This window comes from Engraulis encrasicolus, chromosome 5 (genome assembly GCF_034702125.1).
Source record: "Engraulis encrasicolus isolate BLACKSEA-1 chromosome 5, IST_EnEncr_1.0, whole genome shotgun sequence".
In the NCBI taxonomy this organism is placed as follows: Eukaryota; Metazoa; Chordata; class Actinopteri; order Clupeiformes; family Engraulidae; genus Engraulis; species Engraulis encrasicolus.
The window spans coordinates 11,287,075-11,301,726 of record NC_085861.1 but is presented as its reverse complement, the minus strand read 5'-3'; the positions used below and the strand labels follow the sequence as shown (position 1 = coordinate 11,301,726).

At 46.9% G+C, this 14,652-nt stretch overlaps 1 protein-coding gene and 1 long non-coding RNA gene across 4 annotated transcripts in view; one reads left to right on the top strand and one right to left on the bottom strand.

Annotated features, from left to right (window-relative positions):
- The window catches only part of rspo3 (R-spondin 3), a 42,923-nt gene that overhangs the window by 22,966 nt on the left and 5,305 nt on the right, over positions 1-14,652 (top strand). For both annotated transcript variants that reach the window (XM_063198705.1, XM_063198704.1), the window contains one exon: positions 8,352-8,537. In XM_063198705.1, coding sequence (XP_063054775.1) covers positions 8,352-8,537 — 186 coding nt within the window. The remainder of the gene's footprint in view (positions 1-8,351; positions 8,538-14,652) is intronic.
- On the bottom strand, positions 169-7,863 carry LOC134448992 (uncharacterized). 2 transcript variants are annotated; one of them, XR_010034885.1, is made up of 6 exons: positions 7,448-7,863; positions 6,975-7,129; positions 4,391-4,453; positions 2,416-2,510; positions 358-518; positions 169-267 (listed from the first exon to the last, which is right to left on the bottom strand). It is a non-coding gene; the product is annotated as an uncharacterized LOC134448992 (long non-coding RNA). The 2 variants fall into 2 exon arrangements; XR_010034886.1 differs by lacking the exon at positions 7,448-7,863 and having other exon boundaries at positions 358-737; positions 6,975-7,274.

Sequence of the window (14,652 nt, the reverse complement as noted above, 5' to 3'; positions counted from 1 at the left end):
GGTTTTTAAACAAACCCACAAATGTATATGTATACACTGTATAGTATAAAAGAAGGACTGAAGTGTTACAATATCATACATCACACACACACACGCACACATCGTCGGATCATCTCCTCTTTTGGGGGTTACACATAGCCGCTGCTCAACGGTGGGGGTGATGGCTGCCTCGAACGTGGAGAAGTGTCAAAGTCTTGCTGTAGTGTAGGTCCGCTTTACTTGTCCTTGCCCGCTCTCTCTCACTGTTGCATAGTAGTGTAGTGCTGCCTATTGAAACATGTGGTAGAAATTATGGGAAGTGATAATTTTGTTTATTCTGTTAATACATTCTGAGGTTACTGAGAGGTATGAAATTACCTGCTTAGGATGCCATGGTATGTGAACGGCTTCATTTTTGGCGCAAAATGGTTGATGATGTTGTGGATTATGAGCTGATGTCTGGTGACCTGATGCCATTTTGTTGATGTCCTTCACCTAGCCAGTGTCATTGAGGTCATCAAAGTTTCCGGCCGCCTTGTCTGTAATGACAGGATATAACAGTATTAAGAACATGACATATCACTGTCGCTCAGTAGTATTCTACATCTTGTCCAGACAGTGTAAAATAATTATAATTGTAAAGTGTAGAGTGTTAAGGGTTAACAAACTGGCCACACCCTTGGATGCCAGGCATGTTCTAATCACCACTCAGACTGTGTTTGTAGAGAATCTGAAGAAGACTGTTGAGGTACGTTATCCTGCCATGAAAAAATAAAACGCAACAAAAACGATTCTAAGTGTGCAGACTCCTCACTCTGAAAACTACAGTTGACCTTCGTACTGCACCTGTGTGCACAATCCTCTCCTTCAAGTAAAAGTATTCAAACTACACGGTGACTGTGGTACACTTTTTAGGTACATGTGTGTAGAAAATTTAATTCAGACTTGCGCTTTGCATACGATGTGGTTGTGTTTGGGTATCCGTACACCTGGTAGGAACCCATGTCTGGGTACAGACAAGGGTTTGACATTAATGTTTTGCTCTCCGGCCACAGTTGGGTTTTCCCAAGTCACTAGCCACTCTGGTTTTCTGCTTGCCACATTTTTGCTCACAGTTCTTTTCATTATCATGCTAAACCAAGAGGGTTAGAGATATGAACACATAATTTCTACATGTACAGTGGCTCCCAAAAGTCTACACACCCCTCTTCAAATGTCAGGTTTTTGTGAAAACAAATAAATTCACAGCTTTTCCCTCCTTCAATCGAAACTATTAATCAATGCAATGCAATGCAAAAATGTACACGCCCTTAAATTAATACTTAGTTGCAGCACCTTTGGCCTTCATTACAGCACAGTCTTTTGTGGGTAAGAGTCTCAGCATGGCACACATTAATATGGCAATATTTGTTCACCCCTCTTTGCAAAGCCCTCCAAATCAGAAAGACTGCGAGTGCAATCTCCCACAGTCAGTCCTCCTCAGATCACCCAACAAGGCTCCCTTCACTTAAAGTATGGTGTTGTTGGGGTGATGTTTTGTGCCAAATATACCCTTTCGAATTATGACCAAAAAGTTAAATCTCGGTGGAGTACATTTTGCAAAAAATACTTCTGTAATCTCCCAAATGCATGTGGGATTATGGTGAGTATTATGGTCAGGTGAAACCGAGGTTTAACATTTTGGACATAATTACAAAAGGTAACAACACCTCATTGCCAAGGTAACACCAAGCGTAAAGTGAAGCATGAAGGTGACAGCATCATGCTATGTGATTATCGTTCTTCAGTTGTAACTGGGGCTTAAGTCATGGAGGTTGGAATTTAGAACAGTTCCACAGGGGCCATTGTAGTGGCATAAAGGGGGAGGGGATGGGCCAGTGAAGTTAAAGTCCATATGCCTCTGTGAATAGATGTGATTTCAACGTAGCCAGTGTGGGGGCCTGGCGTATGTTGGGAGGTAGACTGTTCCAGAGCGTGGGGGCAGCAACACAAAAAGCTCTGTCACCAACAGTACGGAGTCTGGCTCGGGGGATGATGAGATTGTCCTTTTCAGAAGACCGCAGAGACCTGGACTGGGAGTGGGAGAGTTCAGTCCTGTATGACACGGAACATCTGTTGGGCAATCTGAGGAGGACTGTGCAGATGAGATGCATTCGCAATCTGTCAGATTTGGAGTACTTTTTGCAAAGATACGTGTACAAATATTGTCACTTCTATGTTTGCCATGCTGATAGACTCTTACCCAAAAGACTGAGTTCGGTGATAGAAGCCAAAGGTGCTGCAACAAGGTATTAGTTTAAGGGTGTGCATATTTATGCAACAATGTTAATAGAAGTTTTATTTTCTATTCTTCCCTTTTAAAGCTTTAAGTTTGTTTTCTGTCATTTTTTACGTAACAAAAACCTGGAATTTGAACAGGGGTGTGTAGATGTTTACCTCAATCTAACTGCTTCATCCCGTTTCATCTTCCGTCTCGGATTGGTGTTGAGGAGCCTGGTCGGTAGCATACCTGCAAGTGCTTCTTCCACCGCCTGAAAATAAATAATGCAAGAGGGAATAATATAGACCGATTGGTAAGAGTATGCACCAAGCAGCTGAGCTGTCTGCTCATTTCGAGAGCTGTAAACGATTACATTACGGCCATAGAAAGAAGGCTGGCTGCACTGCTGACAAGTTCATGAATCTTGATGTAACAGTGCACGTAATTTTAGCATCAACAGGACGTGACGCAAAAACGTACATCCATTCAACAGGGCAAATATTTGATGATGTTATTACCATCTTATAACAATGACGACTTGGCCTGTATTATAGTTCTCAGAGTCGCCAAGAATGCCCAGCTTCCTGCTTGTTTAGCATGACACAGTAGGTCATGCTCGCATTAATTAGTTAGCCTACTAGCCTACTAAAGGACTTGTATTTATAAATCAACATAAATCCACCGCCAACAACTGAACTAGCCTAGTGGTCTACAGTATATCACGAAAGTGAATACACCCCTCACAGTTTTGCAGATTTTTGAGTATATCTTTTCACAGGAAAGCATTACAGAAATTTCACTTTGACACAATGATTAGTGACCTTTCAACAACATATTTAACCGCTTAAATTTCTTGTTCACTCAGAAAAAAAACAAAATACAGTCATTAATGTTTGAACATGTACTCACAAAAGTGAGTACACCCCAGATTAAAATCCGGTAGAGAAGGGACCGTGTTGGCTCGAATCGTCTCGAAATGAAAAGGGATGACAAGGGAGGTCATCAGTGTGCGTTTCAACCTTTCTTTGCATTGAACTTTTACATTTTGAGTCTGCATCTGGCTTAAATAGATTGGTGTGAGTTTTGAATGCAATCCTATGGAGAATATCATGATCTGCTTCAGTAGTCACAGTGCATGTTGACATGTATGTTTCTTTTAGGTGTATTTCAGATTGGCAATGTTGAAAGCATTCATGCATCCCCAAACCATGTCAGTCCCACTACCATGCTTGGCTTATGAGAGGATACACCTTTTTGTAAAACTCACTTGTTTACCACCACACATGCTTGACACCATCTAAAGCAAATTTGTTTATCTTGGTCTCAAGAGAGATGAACAGACCAAGGATATGGATCACTGGAACCATGTCGTGTGGTCTGAAGAGACCAAGATAAACAAATTTGCTTTAGATGGTGTCAAGCATGTGTGGTGGTAAACAAGTGAGTTTTACAAAAATGGTGTATCCTCTCATAAGCCAAGCATGGTAGTGGGACTGACATGGTTTGGGGATGCATGAATGCTGTCAACATTGGCAATCTGAAATACACCTAAAAGAAACATGCATGTCAACATGCACTGTGACTACTGAAGCAGATCATGATATTCTCCATAGGATTGCATTCAAATCACACACCAATCTATTTAAGGCAGATGCAGACTCAAAATTTAAAAGTTCAATGCAAAGAAAGGTTGAAACGCACACTGATGACCTCCCTTGTCATCCCTTTTCATTTCGTTTCATTTCGAGACGATTCGAGCCAACATAGCCCCTTCTATACCGGATTTTAATCTGGGGTGTACTCACTTTTGTGAGTACATGTTCAAACATTAATGGCTGTATTTTGTTTTTTTCTGAGTGAACAAGAAATTTAAGCGGTTAAATATGTTGTTTAAAAGGTCACTAATCATTGTGTCAAAGTTACATTTCTGTAATGCTTTCCTATGAAAAGATATACTCAAAACTCTGCAAAACTGTGAGGGGTGTATTCACTTTCGTGATATACTGTATTTACATGTCAAACATGGCCCACACAGCACAGAAACAAAAGAAAAGAGAAGAGAAAACATTGTAAGCTGGTCTTCGCCATTCACACACTTTGACAGCGTTTCCTAAATTGTGGCAGACAAATGTCTTTAGAGCAAATACCTACCTAGGCTCTTAAACAGCACCTTCCTGCATTCTGGCGTCCAACTTCAGGAATGGGTCATCATCTCTGTATGACAGCATGCACAGAATTAGTGGTCAATATACAACATTTTTATAAAAGTAAGAGTATGCACATCCCACCTCGCTGAGGCCAGGTGCAGGACAAAGGCACGTCTAATAGTGGAAAAGAGTAGAAGTCCACATCCTGTGGCTCCGCTTTGAAAATGTATTCAGGTCATACAACCATGAAGACCCTGTTGGGGGTCAGCTGCTCTATGTTTCCCACAGCCCATTGGTCCCACAGCTTATTCTTGCTGCTCCATGTTCCCACAGTTATTCCCACAACTATTCAAATATAGGCAATATGTTCCACACCTGTTTATTGTTAACACTACTACATAAGCTTGAGGCAGTTTTGAAAACTATCTCTGAACTACAGGAAGCCACATCTTGAGCAGTCACCTAAAGCAGAAATGACAAGATCTGAAACGAACGGACTAATTTGAAAGAAAGGGCCCAGTGCGTTTAAAAAGAGAATGCAGACAGCCTATTTCAGGGGACTCAGAAATACTAGGCAGGGCACAGCATAGAGAGATCCAGGAGCGGTGGCGTTTAAACGTGACAGAAATCCAAGTTAAAACTTTAGAAAAGTGAGTTATTAAAAAGTCACTGGACTCGGAGGGAGGAGCAGGCGTGTTTTTCTCTGCCTTTCACACTGACAGCGTCGGCGTGCGCGACCAGTCCTGTTCAAAACCCTCCCCACAGCCAAAGCTATCATGCTACTTTGCCATTCATTTGAAGGAGACACCGCGGAACGGTGCAATTATCTCCAGCACATACAGTGCCCTCCATAATTATTGGCACCCCTGGTTGAGATGTGTTAAAAGCCTTAAAATAAATTCAGTGTTTATTGCAGAAGAATACTGTCACACTGAAAATTGTAGGAAAATGTAGCCTTCAACTCAAATGAATTGTAAGAAATTTAAAAAATCCCTGACTAAAAAATAATTATTTTTCATTAAATCACCTGTTCCACAATTATTGGCACCCTTAACAATTCCCAGGAAATAAATATAATTGAAGCATTTCTGTCATTTCTACAGTAGTTTACAAAGTTTACCAGAGTATGTAGGAACATTTAATTAGTAATTCATCACTTCCTGTTTCCCTGGGGTATAAATATGACGTGACACCGAGGCCATTTCTCTTATCCACTCTTTAACATGGGAAAGACAAAGGAACACAGCATACAAGTGAGGTAGATGTGCGTCGACCTTCACAGGTCAGGCAGAGGCTACAAGAAGATTGCCACTCAACTGCAGCTGCCCATATCCACTGTGAGAGGAATAATTAAGAAGTTCAAAACAACTAGAACAGTGGTAAACAAGCCTGGACGAGGACCCAAGTTTATTTTGCCACCACGCACAGTGAGGAGGATGGTAAGAGAAATCAAAAGATCTCCAAAGCTCACTGTTACAGAATTACACCAAATGGTAGCATCCTGGGGTCACAAAGTCTCCAAATCAACCATCAGGCGCTGTCTACACGCCAACAAGCTGTTTGGGAGGCATGCACAGAGAAAACCTTTCCTCACTCACAATCATAAACGCAAGCGTCTGGAGTTCGCCAAGCGGTATTGGGGCTTCAACTGGGACCATGTGCTTTGGTCAGATGAGACCAAGATTGAGCTTTTTGGCAACAAACACTCTAAGTGGGTCTGGCGTACCACGAAAGATGCGCATGCTGAAAAGCACCTCATACCCACTGTGAAGTATGGGGGTGGGTCAGTGATGCTGTGGGGCTGTTTCGCTTCCAAAGGCCCTGGGAACCTTGTTAGGGTGCATGGCATCATGAATGCTTTGAAATACCAGGACATTTTAAATCAAAATCTGTTGCCCTCTGCCCGAAAGCTGAAGCTGGGTCGTCACTGGGTCTTTCAGCAAGACAATGACCCTAAACATATGGCCAAATCTACACAGAGATGGTTCACCAGACACAAAATCAAGCTCCTCCCATGGCCATCTCAGTTCCCTGACCTCAACCCCATTGAGAACCTGTGGGATGAGCTGAAGAGGAGAGTACATAGGAGAGGACCCAGGTCTCTGGATGATTTAGAGAGATTCTGCAAAGAGGAATGGCTGAAGATCCCTCTTTCTGTCTTTTCCCATCTTGTGAAACATTATAGGAGAAGATTAGGTGCTGTTTTGTTGGCAAAAGGGGGTTGTACAAAATATTAACACCAGGGGTGCTAATAATTGTGACGCACATTATTTGATGTCAAATAATTATTTCTTTATGTGGGATTTTTTCCCCACTGAATAAATGCACTTGTATTGAAGGTTGGATTTTTCTCTTTTTTTCCATTAAGGTCCCATATTATTTAGAAAAAAAAATAAATAATTGGAAGCTAAAAAACACATCTCAACCAGGGGTGCCAATAATTATGGAGGGCACTGTACATTCATTCTCCAGTCTTGTCTAAATTTAAATGTAGGCTATTCCTATGGCGAACTATTCTCAGTTTATTATTATTATTATTAGAGGGTTGCTAAACACATGTCAGTTGAATATTGACTGAACAAACTAACCTCGGTCTGCGAATGATGATTCTCCTCTTTGGCCTCTCTGAAGTCCAGGCGAAAGTTGGCACAGCATCCTTTATAAGCTTTGTGATAACACGGGTGGTCTTTACAAAACACTGCTTCTCAAAGTGCTCAGAGCAAACCTTGGTCTCAGCGTTGATCTGTAACCATAAATACCAGGGTATGCATTTTAGTTCGTTAGCAAAACAACTTGATTTTGGCACAAGTAGGCCTACGCTACTGGTTCTGGTAGCACAAAATCAGTGGCCATCGGATCGCTTACCACACAATTAAAAGCATAATCTTGAAATAGCGATCTGGAAATATCATATAAATGTAGCGTTGTGTAATTACACATTCATATTTTTTATTTCACCGAGGCATTCGCGTCATTAGGCTACATGAGTCATGACAAGTTTGGCGAGCTAGCTTATTTGTGCTAGCTAATGCGTATGATTGAACATAATTTTGCATCTTACCTTGAAATATGGACCAGGACCCCTCTAGATGTGATTTATACATCCACGGCGAAGTGCCTGCTCTTTGGGGAAACGGTGGAAAGTCTGTCCACGGTAGGATTTTTTTTCTCTTTGAGGACGAACATTTGGGCACACAACAGTGAGGCGCCATGACAGCTGGTGCGTTGCCGAATGTACCCCTGAAGTGTACCCCTCAACGTCTTTAGAACGTTCCGGGTGAATAAGGCGAACATAGACATAGCATATTGACACAATGTTTTCATCCACCAAAAAATAAAATGGTTTTACGAATAAATATGTGAATGCCCTTGTCAGCAGCAGCCGTGAGTTGCGTTTCAGTTGTGTTTCAAAGGTGGTCGGTTGCAGTCACCGTAGCAACGATAGTCTATCAACAATTGAGATCTGAGCTCTCTGTGTTTGACTATTATGGACTAAACAAACTTCCGCTTCATTTGTTATGCTAACCAGTGGGAGGAGATCATTTAAATATTCATATTTCTGCTCGCGCGCGTGAGGAAATTCATGTCACCTCTCGCGCGTGAGACGGTGTTTGCGCGCGCGTGGCAGCGTTTGCGCGCGCGCGCAGAGCAAACTCGCGCGCGCGACAGTGTCTACGCGCGCGCGCAGAAAAAAATACCTCGCGTGAGCAGTAAGTGGCGCTCGTGGAGGTTTTGTCCCGATTATAACACCATAGTTCTATGGTGAACAGATAAATGCTGGAAGCCTCAACAGCTCATAACCATATCTTTGACTGGTTATGTATCTTTGCCTTTGACTTGTGTAATATACGATGTCAATTCTTTCATGTGCTGGCTTTCATGTGCTGGATTTTGTTTACTGCTTCGTCTACTGCCTCCATCGTTGTTCTACCATTCGACAACTCGTTTTGCTTCTCGTTCCCCAGTGCACTGTGAGGTGGACGAATGGAGTGAGTGGAGTCCCTGCTCTCGCCCGGGCAAGACCTGTGGCTTCAAGCGCGGAGAGGAGACGAGGACACGCAAGGTCATCCAGACCCCCTCTTTACTAGGCCACGCATGCCCTCCCACATACGAGAAGAGGGAATGTGTTGTGAAGAAGAAGAAGTGCCCAGGTACAGTATACCAATCCTTGATTTTTACTTGTTTTTTAAACTCCTTTTTATTTTTGTTCATAATTTGCAAAGGGTTTGGTGGTCTGTATTCAAACCATCTCAAAAAGTCAGAACCAACGAAAATCTGGTCTGTTTGGTCGTTTGGTCCGGATACGTGTGAATATGCCCTTAGATTACATCAGAATCACATGATAAAAAAGCAAGTAGGCTATGTGTATGTCCACAGGTATATCAATTTATGGATATTACATCATCTTCTCTCTTTTTGATTTTCTATTGAGCAACAGGTGTGACATAATATGTGCAGTATTTTTCAATCAAAAGGATTTTACAGCTGTGTGTTCAACAAGGCAAGAGGCATTGTGCAATCGATCGAAAGGGAACTTTCATGTTTCATGTCGAATTAGGCAATATTAGGGGGAAAATGTCCTGTTGTTGAACAGGCCATTGTTGAAGAGTTCCTATCTATCTGACTAGTTATTCCCTAGACACACTAGCTAACTTGCTGCCAAGGGAGCCGATTTGGGGGACAAAGGGGTCTGTTGTCACGGGCCCAGAGGTGGAGGCCCAATATTAGTTCCTCATTACATTGATGGGAGGGCCCTCTCTTATGGTTTTATCCTGGGCCCGGCCTAAGCCATCAGCGGCCCTGCTTACTGCAACTAAACACACTGGACAGTGCAGCTGGACAAGAAGCAAACGAGCACCATACTCGGCTGCCATGAGGGAGACTCAGCACCACACTCTCATATCAGGGCTGGACTGGGGGAGAAATAGGGCCAGGGCACTTTTGGGAAAAAGGGGGCCCTTAACATTAGCGGCGCAGAACTGAGTGACCTGTGGGCCCCGCACCCTCGTGGGCCCCTATTTTCAGAAATGTTCAAATATATATATCTGAAAGGAGGGGCCCACAAGGGTGCAAGGCCCACCAGGAAATGCCCGCAACGCCAGATGGCCAGTCCAGCCCTGTCTCATGTTCCCTCAGGATTTATGATTCATCTCGGCCAGCAACAGCAAGGTTTTGGTGCTTCTTCTTCTTCGCGGAAACAGGATTAATCAGAGTTTTCTGCTCTCTCCCTATCTCAGCTGGCTTTCCTAAAGGATTTGTGAACTTTGTAAACAGAGCGCATTTTTATTGCATTTTGTGGGCAATCAGTTCATGCAACTATTCGCCATTCACTTTCATTTAATTTCATTCGAAAGGAAGGAAAAGCTTGAAATTGTCGAGTCCCACATAACAAATGAATCTTTCATTTCTGCACTCATACTTTTTCAAGCTCTGGGGGAGCTAAATATTTTTCGAGCAGAATCACAAAACAAAACGCGATGAGCTGTGCCAGGAAGCATGCTCCACCAAAGCATATTTGCTTTATTATATTTTGGCTAGCTGCGGCTGTTGTTTTGCGTGGCTGCACTGTGGCTGCCTGGCTGCACTGTGGCCTGTGCTACGTCGGGGACTGTTGTGTTAGCGGACAGATAATAGGCAGCCCAGCCGTGCCATGATGATGAACACTGCGGAAGTGTGTGTTTGTGTGTGTGTGTGTGTGTGTGTGTGTGTGTGTGTGTGTGTGTGTGTGTGTGTGTGTGTGTGTGTGTGTGTGTGTGTGTGTCCACACCGCACCCTCTGTGACAGCAACTCTCTCAAGCTCGCAGTGATCAGACGTTAGAAAGGGAAAGCAAAGCGGGGCAACAACAAAAAAATACCATTAATCACATCCCACAAACCAACAAAGAGAAAAACGAAGAGAGAGGGGAGGAATGGAGGAGGTTTGCAGTATTTGTTGATTATAGTGTCTGTTTTTCCTGACATGCAGAAGTACATACGCAAACTACCAAGACCGCAGACAGCTGACAACCGCACACTTTCCCCGCGGGTGCTTCTCTGTGACGAGAGGCACCCGGGCTGCATCTGTGAGCTTCTCTGTGAAGAGAGCGGGCTGCATGGTTTGGTTTCTAGCTGTAATTTAGGCTGCGAAATGTGGCCTCAACAGCAGTGTTGCCAGATTGGGCGGTTACCCGCCCAATTGGGCTGCTTGGAATGGCAGGCTGCGGGTACAAGTGGGAAAAATCTTCCATTTGGCGTTATTTTTCTGCAGTTTTATGCCCATAGAAATCAATGCAATTTGTTGAAATTGGGGCGGAATTTAGCGCTTCCGGGTGGTTTTTGAGCACCTTTTAGGCGGGATTTGATCAGACACATCTGGCAACACTGCTCAACAGTCCCCTGCCAGTGGCCTGCCTCTCTCCCCCCTTTATGTCGCCTCCCCGTGTCCCTCATGCACACTAAAAGAAAAACACAGACACAGCCTCTAACACACACACACACACACACACACATGCGCGTACACACACACACACACACACACACACACACACACACACACACACACACTGTGTGAACACACACACGCTGTAAGAGCACACAGACACACTGCGTACAGGCACTACAAAAACACACACACACGGCGTGTGCACACAGACACACACACAGACACGCAGAAACACAGGCCACGGGAGCGATGGTGTGTGATGGTGGAGTTTAGCGAGGAGAGGAGAGGAGAGTCGGCCGGCCCGGCCCGGCATGTTGTTGATCTGGCCGGCCGCAGCAGAGGGGGCGGCAGAGGGGGCGGCAGCAGCAGCAGCAACAGCATCCATGGCGGAATGGACGGGGTGTGCGTGTCACACACCACAGACCCAGTTATCGCACCCTCCCCCGTCCCCCGCCCGCCCCCCCGCACCACCCCCTGCCCTTGTCCCCCCGTCCCCGTCCCCAGTGCCCCCCCCCTCCTCTCATCCTCGTCCCCCGCCCGCCCCCCCGCACCGCCCCCTGCCCCCCCCCCCGTCCCCGTCCCCGTCCCCAGTGCCCCCCCCCTCTCATCCCCGTCTCCCTCTGCCCCCCACCCCACCCCTGCTCGTGATGATTACCCAGCTGCTGCTGCGGTTCCTGGAGCATCAACCGAGCGCTAATTATCCCGCTCCCGCTCCCGGCTCGCTCGCTTGACCCATCGCATGTTTACGTTCCGCAAACACCAGTGGGGTCAGTGGTCCGACCCCGCCAGGCCCCGAGGAATCCCAAGCAGACCGCCCGCCTCCACACACACACACACACACACACACACACACACACACACACACACACACACACACACACACACACACATACACACATACACACACACACACACACATACACACACAGAGCTGTGGCGGCCGTCCGTCTACACACACACACACACACTCACACACACACACACACACACACACACTTCGGTTGTGTCCGTCCGTCTACACACACGCACACACACGCACACGCACACACACCCACACACTCACACTCACACACACACACACACACACAAACTGCTGTTGCATACGTCTGCCACCATACACACACACACACACACACACACACACAACATGCACACACAGTTTTTCCTGTATTGCACCACCTCACCACTAGATACCCTCCCACTCAACAGGCTTCCAGGCCTCCGGGCCTTTGTTCTGGCCCACATTTGTTTGTTGTTGTTTTTCTAACCAACAAAAAAACTTGTATTGTTTTGCCTCTTACTCCCTGGTTTTCTCTGACTCCTTCCTAGCTCCCCTTCTCTATTCACGTAGCTTTTGGTGTGTAATTTGTCACCACATATTCATGACATCACATTACACTTAGCTGACCCTTTTTTTTAATCCAAAGTGACTCACAGATAGTACAGGGTATTGGTTACAGTCCCTGGAGCAGTGTGGGGGGGGGTTAGGTGACTGACTTGCTCAAGGTCACCTCAGCCATGGAGAGGGGAAGGGACTGGTTAGGGTGGGAATTGAACCGGCAACCCTGTGATCTACATGTACGTATAGTCCAATGCCGTAACTAACCATTACACCATGGCCGCCCTCATCTGTCCTCCTAATGCTACTCTGCCATTCATTTGAATGAGACACCGCCGGTCGCCGGCGTAAAAAATACGCTCGAGTTCTATTTTCCAAATGCAGCGCGGCGCTGACGCTCGACTACCGCCGGTTGGTGTGTAAGGACAGATATGTTTCAATGTATTTTCACCGACGCCGGTAAAAAATGCGGCCGTTCCGCGACGCTTTACCGCCTTGGTGTGTAAGACCCCTAAGAGTATGCACATCCCACCTCTCTGAGGCCAGGTGCAGGACAAAGGCGTATCTGATAGTGGAAAGAGTAGATGTCGGCACACTGTTGCTCCACTTTGAAAATGTATTCAGGTCATACAACGTTTCGACCCAACAGGGCCTGAGGAAGACCTGAATACCTTTTCAGAGTGGAGAGCTACAGTGTGCGGACATCTACTATTTCCTCCCTCATTTGTCACCATAGATTCTTCTTTGGCCACCTCATGGTTCGTGTGTAAACTTTCTGCCATTGCAGACAGCTAATTTCTCACTCACAGGTAATCCTGTGGGCCTTATTTGGCCGGATGGCCGCTTGTGTCTGGGGTCTGGGGTCTGGGGACTGTGCTGTGCTGTGCGGAGACGAGGGCAGCCAGCCTCCCCAGACGAGACGAGAGGTTGATCAGATGGGGTGCGGGCCAGCGCGTGCCGCTGTCTGTCACTGCGACCGGTCACAATACTAAGACAAGTGTAAATATTTAGGGGGGCATGGTGTTGCACTAGGCTGTCACCTCCCGAGCCTGTCACACTCAGTGGCGATGGATGTGACCTCTCCGGACAACATCCCCCCCCCCACACACACACCCCAACCGCCCCAATAACACACACACACACACACACACACACACACTGCTCTGCTGTCGTCACCCGCTAGCTAGCTTGTCCCCTGACTCCCAACTCACCCCTGTCTGCTCCATCTCCACCACCACCACCACCCCTACCCCTACTCCACCACCACCACTACCCCCACCACTACACCTACTCCACACCACCACCACCACCACCACCCCTACACCTACTCCACCACCACCACTACACCTACTCCACCACCACCACCACCCCTACCCCTACTCCACTCCACCACCACCACCCCTACCCCTACTCCACTCCACCACCACCCCTACCCCTACTCCACCACCACCACCACCACCACCCCTACTCCACACCACCACCCCTACCCCTACTCCACCACCACCACCACCACCCCTACTCCACACCACCACCACCACCACCACTACACCTACTCCACCACCACCACTACCCCTACTCCACCACCACCACCACCACCCCTACCCCTAGCACTACCCCTACAACTACTCCACCACCACCACCACCACCATCCCTACCCTTACTCCACCAACACCACCACCACCACCACCCCAACGCCCAGCACCACCCAAACAACCCTAGCCAGGGCTACCAGACCAGGCATGGACTGGAGCGAGGAAGGGCAGCCGGGTTCCTGCCTTCAAAGCTCCGGGCATTCCTCCTACAGGATGGCCCAGAGCCCTTAATCCCTCTCTGGCTCCTGCCAAAAGCCCCCCGGACGAGCCCTGTTGCCCCCCCCCCCAGGGGAGGATATAGTAGCCAGCCCGCCGGCCGGCCAGCCTGTTGCTCCCTCGCTGGGCGTCATTTGTGTAGTTGTGCCTTTTCATGTACAGTAGTGTTTCTGAACGTGGCCTCTACAGCCCCCACCCCCCAGGGGGCGTTAGAGAGGCCTTGGGGGGGGCGTTGAGATGAGACAGCTGAGAGGGGGCAGAGCTTAGTTACCATCGGGTGGGTGGGGGGTGGGGGAGTTGAAAGGGGGTGGTGCTTAGTTGCCATTGGGGGGCATACTTTATTTTTTGATACTAAGGGGGGCGTTGGCAGGCTTATAATGAGATCAAGGGAGCATTGGGAGCCTTGCGACGAGGTCCAGGGGGCATTTATTTTAAAAAGGTTGAGAACCACTGATGTACAGCGAGGGTCCAGCAGTCATGTGTCAGTATACACCTCATACCACTCCTCAACACGCACTGCGCACCACACTGTGCACGGCACAATGCAAGACAAACACAAACTCAAGCTGAAACAGGAACATGTGTTTTGGATGTTGTCAGACGCAAGAGTCTTCTGAATATTAGTCCATCTTCTGTACACACACACTCACATACACGAACGAACGAACGCACGCACGCACGCATGCACGCACGCACAC